The 12,531-nt window shown below is 38.4% G+C and overlaps 3 protein-coding genes across 7 annotated transcripts; 2 read left to right on the top strand and 1 right to left on the bottom strand.

Annotated features, from left to right (window-relative positions):
- The first annotated feature begins 598 nt into the window (after nucleotides 1–598).
- LOC110756174 (S-adenosyl-L-methionine-dependent methyltransferases superfamily protein) lies at nucleotides 599–4,573 on the top strand. Of its 2 annotated transcripts, none has more exons than XM_088249997.1 (8): nucleotides 599–1,064; nucleotides 1,537–1,686; nucleotides 1,773–1,955; nucleotides 2,308–2,902; nucleotides 2,981–3,093; nucleotides 3,193–3,413; nucleotides 3,622–3,955; nucleotides 4,151–4,573. In XM_088249997.1, exons 1-7 carry the CDS (start codon nucleotides 798–800, stop codon nucleotides 3,935–3,937), a joined length of 1,845 nt encoding a protein of 614 aa, XP_088106123.1. In that variant the 5' UTR covers nucleotides 599–797; the 3' UTR covers nucleotides 3,938–3,955; nucleotides 4,151–4,573. The 2 variants fall into 2 exon arrangements, with proteins under 2 accessions (XP_088106123.1, XP_021813263.1); XM_021957571.2 differs by having other exon boundaries at nucleotides 600–1,064; nucleotides 1,522–1,686.
- A 289-nt stretch (nucleotides 4,574–4,862) lies between these two features.
- On the top strand, nucleotides 4,863–8,234 carry LOC110756399 (uridine kinase-like protein 5). Of its 3 annotated transcripts, none has more exons than XM_088249999.1 (14): nucleotides 4,865–5,268; nucleotides 5,358–5,449; nucleotides 5,560–5,629; nucleotides 5,709–5,824; nucleotides 6,058–6,154; nucleotides 6,321–6,418; nucleotides 6,547–6,741; nucleotides 6,829–6,912; nucleotides 6,998–7,058; nucleotides 7,248–7,308; nucleotides 7,402–7,495; nucleotides 7,598–7,670; nucleotides 7,739–7,821; nucleotides 7,920–8,234. In XM_088249999.1, the coding sequence occupies exons 1-14, from the start codon at nucleotides 5,139–5,141 to the stop codon at nucleotides 8,100–8,102; spliced, it is 1,437 nt and encodes a 478-aa protein (XP_088106125.1). In that variant the 5' UTR covers nucleotides 4,865–5,138; the 3' UTR covers nucleotides 8,103–8,234. The 3 variants fall into 3 exon arrangements, with proteins under 3 accessions (XP_088106124.1, XP_088106125.1, XP_021813525.2); XM_021957833.2 differs by having other exon boundaries at nucleotides 4,874–5,268; nucleotides 6,335–6,414; XM_088249998.1 differs by having other exon boundaries at nucleotides 4,863–5,268; nucleotides 6,335–6,414; nucleotides 7,402–7,670.
- Nucleotides 8,235–8,344: 110 nt separating this feature from the next.
- LOC110756408 (Surfeit locus protein 2 (SURF2)) lies at nucleotides 8,345–10,140 on the bottom strand. Of its 2 annotated transcripts, none has more exons than XM_021957852.2 (5): nucleotides 9,855–10,140; nucleotides 9,472–9,569; nucleotides 8,979–9,296; nucleotides 8,809–8,854; nucleotides 8,345–8,714 (listed from the first exon to the last, which is right to left on the bottom strand). In XM_021957852.2, exons 1-5 carry the CDS (start codon nucleotides 10,088–10,090, stop codon nucleotides 8,636–8,638), a joined length of 777 nt encoding a protein of 258 aa, XP_021813544.2. In that variant the 5' UTR covers nucleotides 10,091–10,140; the 3' UTR covers nucleotides 8,345–8,635. The 2 variants fall into 2 exon arrangements, with proteins under 2 accessions (XP_021813544.2, XP_021813537.2); XM_021957845.2 differs by having other exon boundaries at nucleotides 8,809–8,860; nucleotides 9,855–10,139.
- Nucleotides 10,141–12,531: the final 2,391 nt, after the last annotated feature.

Genomic DNA, 12,531 nt, shown 5'->3' with positions numbered 1-12,531 from the left:
CGTGTGTGTATCAGCAAGCAACCTGTAATAATTAGCCCTAAACCATGTATGTAGTTAACTAGCCCTAAATCAATAAGGATGACAATCCCTATCCTTCTCCAACAAGGAATATAATATAATAGGAAAAGAAGTATATTTACCCAAAGATGTAAGGTAGCTTAAGTAAGGGTGGACTGGAGCGCACGAATTTTAAACCTATATTAGTACACATTGGGTGTTGAGGTGGGCCAGAGTCCTAACAAACAAACCCAGGGCCTGGTAAAATGTTGGACCCACTCTAAATATTTATTTCTTGACAACAAATAATAAAGTTCCTATTAATGAACAATCAAAATTAAGGTGGGCTATAGCCTATGGGCCTCACACAACTTCCCAAAAGTAGAAAAGGAAGTGACCCAAGAGTCCAACGTCTCCAACATTAATATGCCACAAAACAGTCAATCGCAAACCAAACCAAAATTCATTGAAACGCCCAAAAATCTTTCTTCTACTAAATGACCTTATTAACCACCCCAAAGATTCCATTTCAAGTCACAAGCTTAAGGGTACTTTCGGTAAATTGAGTCAGCTTGATACTCACGTAGGCTCGACCGCACTTTAGCACCTCCATCTCTTTCTCCCTCCCGCGAAAAGAGGGAGCGCCGGACAATCTCTGCTTCATATTCGGCACTTCTTCTCTCTCTCTCTCTCTCTCTCTCTAGCCATGGATCTACCAGTACCACTAGGGCTTTAGGTTCATGTTTCAGCAAAACTCGGGTCGGATCCATCGAGCTTGAGAGTGAGCCCGAGCTCGAAGAATGTACGGAATGAAGCACAAGAGTGAGCTCAGTTTCCCTAATACTCACAAGTTGCTCAAGTCCGTTCTAATCGGTCTCGTTGTGTGTCTGGGTTTGCTTTGTTTATACTACGGGTGGTCTTTCGGCCCGGGCTCGCGGCGATCCGACGAAGAAGCTTCCGGGTCCGATGGCTCCGACCCAATTTTCGGGGGGTTCGTTCTCCATCGTGATTTTGACGATTTACATGAAGATCAGGAGCACAACTCCGAGGTCCCCAAAAGCTTGCCTGTACGTAACGCATTAATTCATGGTTGTTAGATTTTTTATTTATTTTTGCTGCTTAGTATAATTTTGCTGCTAAGTAAATTGTTAAGTATCTTACTTGAGTTACTGTTTTGGGTTCTGGAAAAAAGCATACCTCTCTATAGCAATTTTAATACAATTTAATAACTTGTTAATAATTTTGCGGTATTCGTGTGAAGAAAAAAATTTGCACCTTTTTGTATAACCGATGAGTTTTATCTGGACTCTGTAAGCAAATACTTGAAAGTTGTTGTTTCTAATTTTGTGTTTTCACTTGGCATAGAGCATGTGTTATAAAAATGTTTACTTTTTTGTTCCAAGTGTAAGTTATTTTACCCTTGCTGGCGTGCATACTAATAATCAATAGAGATGCGTTTGCTGATCTTCTTGTCTTGTTTGTATTTCTGTTCATTTGAATTGATGACCTTTCACGTTCTCACAGGTCTGTGATTTACAGTTCTCGGACCTGATACCTTGTATTGATAGAAACCTTATTTACCAACTGAGATTGAAGCCCAATTTGACGTTAATGGAGCATTATGAACGGCATTGCCCGCCTCCAGAGCGACGCTATAATTGCTTGATACCACCGCCACTTGGTTATAAGGTAGATGGTCATTGCTTTTGTGTAAGTTTACCTTTGTTTGGCTTCACTTGGTTTTGATTCCGACAAAATCATTTCTAGAGTTTCAGATACCTATAAGATGGCCGGAAAGTAGAGATGAAGTGTGGAAGGCCAACATCCCCCACACCCATCTTGCTCAAGAGAAATCAGATCAGAATTGGATGGTTGTGAATGGGGACAAGATCAATTTTCCTGGTGGAGGGACACATTTCCATGATGGAGCTGATAAGTACATTGTTGCTCTTTCCAGGGTACATAACCTTGACTCAGTTCTTGATTCTTTTCTATATTTGTTTAATAATATAAGGGGAAGAGTAATTAGCAGCTTGGATTTAGTGCAATTCTCTTTTTAGAATTTTATTTTGTTGGAAGAAAGAAAAACACAAAATTCCACTTTGATTTAGCTATTTGGCTGAATCCAGCTTGCACCAATAAAGGTTTGTTTCCTCATGTTTAACTTAATGATATTTGGTCTGGATTTCCTAATATATGCCTTTTCTGTTCCTAGTTTCATTCTCTGCACTGGAGAATTATTCAATTATGCACTATCCCAAGTGGACATAGCATAACTTTTTTTTTTCGGTATGCTTCTTATTTATGTAGATGCTTAAATTTCCTGCGGATAAGTTCAACAATGGTGGAAATATCCGGAATGTTCTCGATGTGGGTTGTGGAGTTGCAAGTTTTGGGGCTTATCTTCTTTCTCACCACGTCATAGCTTTGTCCCTTGCTCCTAATGATGCGCATGAGAATCAAATACAATTTGCACTAGAGAGGGGGATTCCCTCTACTCTTGGTATCTTGGGTACAAAAAGACTTACTTATCCAAGCAGATCATTTGAGCTGGCTCATTGTTCACGGTGTCGAATAGATTGGCTTCAAAGAGATGGAATCCTGTTATTAGAGCTTGACAGATTACTAAGACCTGGAGGGTATTTTGTGTACACTTCTCCTGAAGCATATGCACAGGATCCGGAAAATCGGAGGATCTGGAATGCTATGTCTGATCTTCTAAAAAGAATGTGCTGGAAAGTTGCAGCAAAGAAAGAGCAGAGTGTTGTATGGGCCAAGCCACTGACTAATAGTTGTTACTTGAAGAGAGATCCTCAGACCCAGCCCCCCCTGTGCGATTCTGATGATGATCCAGATGCAAGTTGGAATGTGAGCATGAAGGCATGCATTTCTCGATACTCTGCAAGTAAGTAGCATGGCGATACTTCCATTATTAATGTTTTTGGCTTCTAATTATTATCATTACTAAAAAATTATAAATCAGAGGTGCACAAGGAAAAAGGAAGCAGAGTAGCTCCTTGGCCACAGAGGCTTACCACAGCACCCCCCCGCCTGGAAGAAATTGGTGTCAGTCCTGAAGAATTCCAAGAGGACACTGTAAGTTTCCTGATTACAAGCTAACTCTTCATGGTGAAGTTTGCCTGCTAAATTTTATTGTTCTATTTAATGAGTGCCTAAAAAATCCATGCGATGCAGGGCATATGGCGTTTTAGAGTGATTGAGTACTGGAAGCAGATGAAGTCTGTCATACAGAAAAATTCAATCAGAAATGTCATGGATATGAACTCAAACCTTGGTGGATTTGCTGCTGCCCTGAATGGAAAAGATGTTTGGGTGATGAATGTTGCTCCTGTCCGTGTATCTTCCAGACTAAAGATCATATATGATCGGGGCTTAATTGGAACTGTTCATGACTGGTACGTATTTTGATCTGAATTCAGTCCTCAACCCCGCCTCTTATCCTTTCGATTATGTGTTTGATATCCTTTTTGCTGCATGTTTGATTTATGGATCATTTTATGCTGGCTATCTGATTATGTTTTATTAGTTAAAGTTTATAACTTTTATATAGATATTGTTGGTCTGTTCAGAGATTTGAATATTTTCACTTACTGTATTTTATAGGTGTGAAGCATTTTCCACATACCCGCGAACCTATGATCTTCTACATGCATGGGCAGTATTTTCCGAGATCAATGAGCGGGGCTGTGGTGCAGAGGATCTATTGATTGAAATGGATAGGATACTCAGACCAGATGGGTTTGTCATCATAAGAGACAAACCTGCTGTTATAAACTATATCCGAAAGTTTCTGACTGCCTTGAAGTGGGATGGCTGGTTATCAGAAGTAGAACCACGGGTTGATGCTCTTTCCTCAAGTGAAGAAAGAGTTTTGATTGCAAGGAAGAAGTTGTGGGATGAGGGGCTTACAGCGATGTGATTCTGCTTTGTTTTTCAGGTATATGACCTAATTTCTTCAATGTAGGGCGTATATTTTTGATCATGCTAAGAATTCCACAATGTTATGTTATTTTCTTGTTGATTTGCTCAAATTCCACTTCTGGATTAGATTATGTCAAGTATTTTAATACTTGCTTGCTGCTTTATGGAAAACTTGACATTCTTTTGATCGATTTTGTTTTTCTTCTTCAAGACATGCCAGCTTCAGTATTGGTGTTGAGCCTGCCCATTCCAAGAGAATGTACAGAAATATGGGAGACCCAAGGGCATGCCTTCAGTTCCGGTTAAGGCCATGGTGCGCTTTGTTTCTGGAGATTGAGATGCGACCAGTAGTACAGGCATGTTGAGATATAGATAGAGATGCAGTTGCAGAATGTGTGAACGTACGTAGGAAAGTCTGCATACAGCAACAGCGACTGAAGAAAAACTTGCACAACTAGGAGACTTTTTCGTAGTGGGATCTTATTTTTGTAACTAATTTTTACAATCGAATACCAATTGGGGGATTGATTACATAAACTCAATAATAAACACTCTTGTATTTCCTTTCACCCCCTAACAATGCCGCTTATGTATGCTGTTGTGGTTGGAATGGAGTATTATGATATTGGATTTATTGTTTATGAATTTAATACGATGCTAAAGGTAGGGAGAGTTATTGGCAATAGTTGTTTCGAAATATAAAATGAAACTTACCTACTAAGGTAGGTAGTAAGGGCTCATCTGGTAACGTTTTCAGATAATATTTCATTTTTAGAAAATATTATCTGAAATTCATACATTACCAGACGATCCTGAAGAAGCCAAACACGTTAAGAAGAAGGATAGCAAGACAGGAAGGAGACGTAAAGGGATGTCTCCACATGATAAACGAAACATGCGCACATGGGATGGGTTTAGTTCCCGCTAATTTCGTGATATCTCCTTTTTCCAATTTGCCGTTCTAAGGGAAGGCTTCCATCCAAACCCATAGGATTAGGGGTAGGGGATGGCTCTCAATCTCTCTCTGATTTAATTAAACACCAAACACAAAAAATCACACCCACCTTACCACCACCTTCACTCTCTCCTTCTCCTTCCCTTGTCTAAGGGACCAACAATACCATAATAAATTCTATACTTCTTTTCTCTTTCACGCCCCTTCACTCTGTCTTGCTGTGCTTTTCACTCGGTCCCATTCCATGGATTCTTCTGCCTCTGTGGATGCATTGAGCAATGGCTTCAAAAACCACCTTTCTCTGAATCAATCTAACAATAATAATAATGTTGTCTCCAACCCCAGAGTCCAACCTAAGCAACCCTTTTTCATCGGTACGTAATTCACCCTCTTCATTCTTCCCTTATCTGTCTCTCAATCTCTTGCAATTCCAATTTGCATGTTTCTTCATATTGATGATTAGGTGTTGCTGGTGGCACTGCATCTGGCAAAACTACCGTTTGCAACATGATCATCTCCCAACTGCGTGATCAGCGCGTTGTTCTCGTAAATCAAGTAAGTTTCTTCGGTTTTCTACTAATTAGATTAGATTCCTGTTGATTGTGTTTCGTTATGTGATCAACGGGAGTGGGATGGTTGTAAGTAATGATGTATTGTGTTTATAGGATTCATTTTATCACTCCTTGAATGCTGAGAAGTTGAAAAGGGTCCATGAGTACAATTTTGACCATCCTGGTAACCATTCCTTTCATGCTGTCTTTTTCTTTGTCCTGTGTGTGTTATGCTTCATATTGCAATTGCTTTTGAATCTCAGAGGCCTTCGATACAGAGCATATGCTTTCTTGTATGGAGCAAATAAAGCGTGGACAGGCAGTGACCATCCCAAATTATGATTTTAAGACCCATCAAAGCATAGAACCAGCTTGCAAGGTAACTATTCTTAACTGCATTTACTGTGACCAATTTCAAGATATTATTTAGACTCTGTGGATCAATTGTATTGCTAGTTATATATATATATATATATATATATATATGATGCAACTTCTGTTTCTGCTCTGCTAATCATACATATATCTTGCAAAATGGATAATCCATGCATATATTGCATTGATGAATCAGAGTTTCAAATAAAATGTTTTGCTGCTTCTTTTCAATTGCAGGTTAACCCCTCAGACATCATCATCTTAGAAGGAATATTAGTTCTTCATGATCCTCGTGTCCGCGATCTCATGAACATGAAAATCTTCGTAGACACAGGTTATCTTTATCTATTTATTCTTCAGTGTTACCTCATTCATATATGCTGACTCCTTCATTGTCAATGTTAAGCACTTCTCTACGATTGAATGAACTGAGAGACCTTAGCCTTTTTCGTATGTGTTTTTACCCTGCATGACCTCTTATCCAATAACCATTATAACAGTTCCACCAGTGCAGATTCTGATGTACGGCTTTCTCGGAGAATTCAACGTGACACTGTTGAAAGAGGCAGAAATATCGAGAATGTGCTTGACCAAGTTGGTTCAGTTCTCCCTTTTCTTTGCCCTTTTTATTTGCGGTTATCAGATTACTCCAAAGCTAAATCGCTGATGTTTGTTCTAGACATTAGTTGTGTCACTCACTAACTGATAGAGAGCTGTAATTTGCAGTACGCCAGATTCGTGAAGCCTAGCTTCGAAGAATTCATATTGCCATCCAAAAAATATGCAGATATCATAATCCCTCGAGGAGGAGATAATGATGTTGCAATTGACCTGATTGTACAACATATTCATACAAAGCTTGGCCAGCATGAACTCTGTAAAATATATCCAAACGTTGTCGTTATATTTTCTACATTTCAGGTAACATTAATTCACAACTTTGTGACCCCATCAGCGTCATCAGGTTCATGTTGTCGATATCTGTAACCCCATTTTTGTTTGGTTCAGATACGGGGAATGCACACCCTAATTCGTGATGCCAAAACAACAAAGCATGACTTTGTCTTCTATGCAGACCGACTGATTCGCCTGGTACAGCTAGTTTGCTATGTAAAAAGACAAATTTTCTGACTACTTGTAAGTATCTAGCATATAATATTGTGAACCAATGTTTCAGGTTGTGGAGCATGGACTAGGTCATCTCCCCTTCAAGGAAAAGCAGGTTATTACTCCAACGGGTAATGATTGCTGCTCTAACATTCGATTAGATGAGGCCGTTACATAATCATCACCACATTGCAACACCATTACCAATACGCCATAACTAATCTGTGTTTCTTTATTATTAGGTTTCTAGAGATGTAGCTTCTGTCCGGTCGCATTTGTACTCTTATTAAGTTGTTTGATGATACTGTTATTGCTGGCAGGATCTGTATACAGTGGAGTTGTCTTCTACAAACGGTTGTGCGGGGTTTCAGTCATTAGAAGGTATTTGATTCTGCTGATCAGTGCTGCAACTTTACTATATGTCTTAAAATACTTGAAATATATCGTCTCATCATTCTAGTTTCCTAATATCAGTGGAGAAAGCATGGAGAATGCACTCAGAGCATGTGTCAAGGGAATAAAAATTGGAAAAATCCTCATCCATGGAGAGGGTAGCAATGGTCGAGAGGTTCGTGGAGGAAACAATTTTTCACCAAAAGACAATCTCTACCATTCTCTCTCTCTCTCTCTCTCTCTCTCTCTCTCTCATATCCTTGCAATGTTGCTGCAGTTGATCTATGAGAAGCTACCAAAGGACATCTCAAGCCGCCATGTGTTATTTCTTGATCCTGTTCTGGCTTCAGGTTTGAGAAAAAACATCTAACGTCTAATTGGAAGCATGTAATGTTGTCTAAAATCTGTTAATTCTTAGGAAACTCTGCCATCAACGCTATATCTCTGCTCCTCAGTAAGGGTGTACCAGAATCCAACATCATATTCCTTAACCTTATAGCAGTGAGTCATTCTGATGTTTCCCTGTTCCTCTGAAATTGACACATAAGCTCATGTAAACTTATGTGCATGATTTGTGTAACCTAGATTTTCAAATGCAGGCACCGGATGGAATACATGCCCTCTGCAAGAGATTTCCAAAGCTAAAACTTGTTACATCAGCGATTGACGAATCTTTAAACGAAGATTTACGTGTGATCCCTGGCTTGGGGGAGTTTGGAGACCGTTACTTTGGTACAGATAATGAAGAAGGTACCATTTCAAGTTCAACGACACCCAAATAAATGTTCATTTCCTTTGGGTGTGGAAGAGCTGGGGCATTGCTGAGGTTCATTCCAATGTCTAATAATGTAGCAATCGCTGAGATTTTACTGAGATTTTGTTCAATCAATCGTATAAAGTCTACCCATTTGAGATGTTTGTTCTGCATTTACATAATACCAACAAATAGACATAATTCAGAACCCAGTTTTGTTAGTGAAATAATATAAAATACAATGACACTATTGATTATTTTACACTCGAGTGAAAATACAACATTCAAACCAGCTTGTTAGTGAAATAATGTTTTGATATATTAACTTAAAGAGTAAAAGTACAACCTTCACACGAGCTAAAAACAAAATTTTGACCTACCAAAACAACATTCCAAAATCGCACCTAAACGAGCTTGAAAAATCGATAGCAATTTATTACAACGACAGTATCTCTATTGCAGTTCTTTCTTCACGTCTCTCTATTCAGAACAAGTTGCTCAAAACAATTAATCTCTTGCCTTGCCCTAATATCGCAGATTGAAGATAACTTGATTGGCCGATCATGCAGTGCTCTTTTTACTCTTCTTCTTCCTTGAAGCAAAGCTGCTTGGTCCAATTTCTATGGACATTCTTTTTGTCCTGCAAAGTATTTGAACAATAAAGTACATTCAACAGAACAGTGCGTGTGAAACTAAAGATAAGAATGACAACTAGAACCTAAGAAGTAGCATACCGCATGGATAGCTCTTCTGACTCCTCACCATCTTCAACTGCACCATCTGAAACTAAAGATATAATGAAATTCAAGGGTCAAGTTGGAAGATTTAAACTAACATTAAAACATATTTTTATAAACAAAAAACGGAATTAATACTATACTTTTGTTCACAACTAAAGCCATACCAGCTCCATCAACCTCGTCATCCTCATTCTCTGACTCTGAACCGGAACCCCATCTATCACCTCCCTCATCAAAGTCCCAACGTTCTCCTACTGGAGGCATCCAAAAGTCAGTTTCTTCTAAATCACTTTCCTCATCAGAAGACTTCCTTATTTCAGAGATAGTCTCATCAACTCCATTTTCCTTCTTCTTCTTCGTCTTCTTCTTTTTCTTTTTCTTTCTGACACCATCTGTTTCCGGCTCAGGTACTATTTCAGGGTTCTGATCATCCAGCTTTTCTACCATTCCATCCGGCTTTAGCTTCTGTTCTTCCTTTTCTTCTGTTCATATATGTCAGCGTAAATGTCATCATTAGAAACATATGGGGCCCCATCAATTTCATATGTATGTGAAACCTACGAGTCCAAAAGACAATCCACAGACAAATTTTGAAAGAGCACCAATATGATGGATTTGAAAACCTCAAAAAAGAATGAAAAACACAACAACACGAACCTAGCTTGTTGAGGAACCGTTTGCCATTGATATGCTTCCAAATGTGTTCCTCTGACTTATTGATAGTATCCCCGGTAAGCTTACACACCAACTTTGAACTGCAGAAAGAAGAAAACGAACAGGGTATTATCAGCATGAACACGAAAGCTCTCTGATTTGTTGCCAGGAAAAACTAAAAATACAAGCATTTTGTGTATTTATTCACAATTTGGCAAATAGTAAGCAAACGTAAATTCAACACTGAAACATTTACTTCTATCTTTTTAGCTGAGATTTCTTTAAGAAACCGAAGAGAAGCAATAAGCACAGTGAAATTTTTAGAAAACAGTCAAAGCTAAAATCTTTACAAGCGAAGATGATGGAAGAGAAATAAATTGAAATACCGAGAAAGAGGGTCTTGCTTGAACATGTTGAGAGGAGGTTTCTTATGGGAAAGGGCAAAGTCGACCAGACCCAAACGGCACCTCTTGCTCTGAGAGTAAATTTCCTTGTCTTTGGCCACCACTTCATGGCCTGTCTCAACGCACTGGAATCGACCATTTTCGAGCTCCTTGAAGGTCGGCGAGCCCAGTAGGTTGCTCCCTTCCTTCTCCTTCGCGTTCTCCTCACTCGTCGCCATTGCTATTTCCTCAAGCTGCGAGCCGCACAGAGAGCGAGAGAAGAAGAGAGTATGTTTTGGGCCGGAGACCTAATTATAAGCTAGCCCTGTCTGGACTCATATGGGCCAAGCAGAAGTCCAAAATATGGGCCTCCTATTTTTTGGTAAATGGCCCATTTCCCTGTCACACCTTCTATTTTTTTAATTTTTTTTTAATCCGATACAACAAATATTGGGGGATACAGGAATCGAAACTAGTACTTGAGGTTGAGGTGCAAGAATAAATGCTCTTGACCACTTGAGTTATAAAAGTAAAAGATTGAATTAGGGGATTTTTTTTCTTCTGTTTTTTTGTTGTTTGTTAGGTAAATCATGTGAGTGATTTGGAATCTTGATCAATCACGAGTCAAAAATACATGTCAAGTTGAGGAATATGTCAGCTGGGTTGGGTAATGCCATGAAACAATTGGATCTAATGGTATTTTTTTTTTTTTTTTTTTTTGGAGGACCTTTCCTATTGAGAGGGGCGATAGCATACTAAACTCACACACACAACACGGATGCTAGGATTCGAACCCAGGACCTTGCCTAAGGGAGTAAACACTCCAAACCACTACACTAATGGTATTTTTTAATTATACTTTATGTAGGCATGTTATTCTCCCTTGGGCTACCCCTTTGTTCAACTTTTCTTGATGTATATATTGATATGACCATATGGTCCATGGTTGGTAGCACATCTTTTACTATATGTTCTTTGAAATGGAGATATGCCGGTTACTGCCCACACACACACGCATGCGGTAGTGGTACCAGGACAAGGAATGTTTACATTTTGAAATCTGAGGCACAACTTTTGTTGTTAATTGGTTGAATTTTTTTTGGGATATTCAAATGGTTTTCTTCATTTCCCTCATTTGTCTTTCTTTAAACAAATAACCCATTTTCCAGTTGTTTATAGAGGTTTGGTAAGCAGTTGCTAGAATAATGCTGTGTGTCTCACTTTCAACTTAAATTATGCTTCTCCTTATATTGTGCCAAGGTTTTCCTCACCCACAAGTCTAACAACCAAAAAAAAAAAAAACCAATAATGAATCTTTGTTTATATAGAAAATGATGGACTGGTCTCATGCACAGGGCCGGCCCTTGGCCAGGGCAACCAGGGCCACCGCCCGGGGCCCACGATTGAGAAGGGCACAAAAAAAATTTATATTAGCTTATATATATGTATATGATCAGACAAAAATATATATATGTATATGCAAAACAAAATTATAAGTACTCATAAAAAAATAAAATAACTACAAGTAATGGGTATGGCTACATTATATTGCCCCTATGCTCAACTGGTGTACATATTACCTTATTTTCATTTTCAACATTTAAGTAAATGTCTTTGTCCTTTTACTTTCATTTATTTTTATATTACTCCATTTACTTAAGTTTACAATGTAAATAAGGAAGTACCCCCCATTTAGATTCAAATAAAAATACTAGAAAATCAAATTCCTACCAAATAAAAATATGAAAAATCGGTTTTAGTGCAAAATACGATTTATGCTAAAAATGATGGCTCATTAAGTCAATATATACTTCATACTAAAATTCCATAAAATCAAGTTTTCTTATTTGATGTGTAAGGAATAAAAGCCGCCAAAAATTATCTTGAGAAAATGATTATTCCGAAAAACCATTTTTCATACTTAGTCCACCTTCGCTAAAAAAATTATGGGTCACCTCCGCTAAAAAATTTATGGGTCTGCCAACCAATGGTGGCAAGCATAAGAATTCTCTCTCTCTCTCTCTCTCTCTCTCTCTCTCTCACCCAAAGCACGCATCTCCTCCCTATGTTTCTCTAAACAAGGATTTTCTTATCAGGCTTTTGGTTTTTGTCTCAAATGGTGAGGAAGGCTATTTCAATCGATTCTCATACTTGCAAATTGCAATACACTAGTTAATGAGTTTTGTCAAATTGGGTCGGTAATTATTTAGAATGGGTTATGGATAATTTGGTTTGATGGGGATTAGGTGTCTTGAGAGCTAGCTGGGTGGGTGGGTGCTATTCGGCTTCTGGTAGATGGTGGTTGCTAGGTGGCTGGTGGTGTTTGGGTGGTGGCTTGTTTGGTGCAGCCTGGGAAGGAAGTGATGAAGTTTTTCATGTTTTTTTAATATTCTAAAATAATTTTTTAAAATTGTTAACATCCATGTTGGATTTACACTTAAGATGAGTTACATAAGTCCTTATAAGTTATTTTACAAAAAGATAAACTTGTCTTTAAAATTTTAAAGATATGATGGGTGGGAAAATAGGACAAGATGATGGAAATAGCAGCACTCAATTAATTATTTGATTAAAAAAATAATAATTTATGAATAAAGGGCACACTCTTAAAGTTTTGCCCTGGGCCTTCAATCACCCAGGGCCGGCCCTGCTCATGCACTACAGAAAAGTTCCCACAAAA

Source organism: Prunus avium, chromosome 3 (genome assembly GCF_965620075.1).
Source record: "Prunus avium chromosome 3, drPruAviu1.hap1.1, whole genome shotgun sequence".
NCBI lineage: Eukaryota > Viridiplantae > Streptophyta > Magnoliopsida > Rosales > Rosaceae > Prunus > Prunus avium.
This window is presented reverse-complemented; position numbering and strand designations above follow the sequence as displayed.

Bases quoted from the DNA above. Each gene is read 5' to 3' on its own strand.
- LOC110756174 (XM_021957571.2), top strand. From the start codon at position 798: ATGTACGGAATGAAGCACAAGAGTGAGCTCAGTTTCCCTAATACTCAC. The intron at 1,687-1,772 runs GTAGATGGTCAT...CTAGAGTTTCAG, and splicing joins CACCGCCACTTGGTTATAAG to ATACCTATAAGATGGCCGGA. The intron at 3,094-3,192 runs GTAAGTTTCCTG...CATGCGATGCAG, and splicing joins AAGAATTCCAAGAGGACACT to GGCATATGGCGTTTTAGAGT.
- LOC110756408 (XM_021957845.2), bottom strand. From the start codon at position 10,090: ATGGCGACGAGTGAGGAGAACGCGAAGGAGAAGGAAGGGAGCAACCTA. The intron at 9,570-9,854 runs GTATTTCAATTT...TTCTTTCTGCAG, and splicing joins AAGCAAGACCCTCTTTCTCG to TTCAAAGTTGGTGTGTAAGC. The intron at 9,297-9,471 runs GTTCGTGTTGTT...ATATATGAACAG, and splicing joins ACGGTTCCTCAACAAGCTAG to AAGAAAAGGAAGAACAGAAG.
- LOC110756399 (XM_088249998.1), top strand. From the start codon at position 5,139: ATGGATTCTTCTGCCTCTGTGGATGCATTGAGCAATGGCTTCAAAAAC. The intron at 5,825-6,057 runs GTAACTATTCTT...TTTCAATTGCAG, and splicing joins GCATAGAACCAGCTTGCAAG to GTTAACCCCTCAGACATCAT. The intron at 6,742-6,828 runs GTAACATTAATT...TGTTTGGTTCAG, and splicing joins TTATATTTTCTACATTTCAG to ATACGGGGAATGCACACCCT.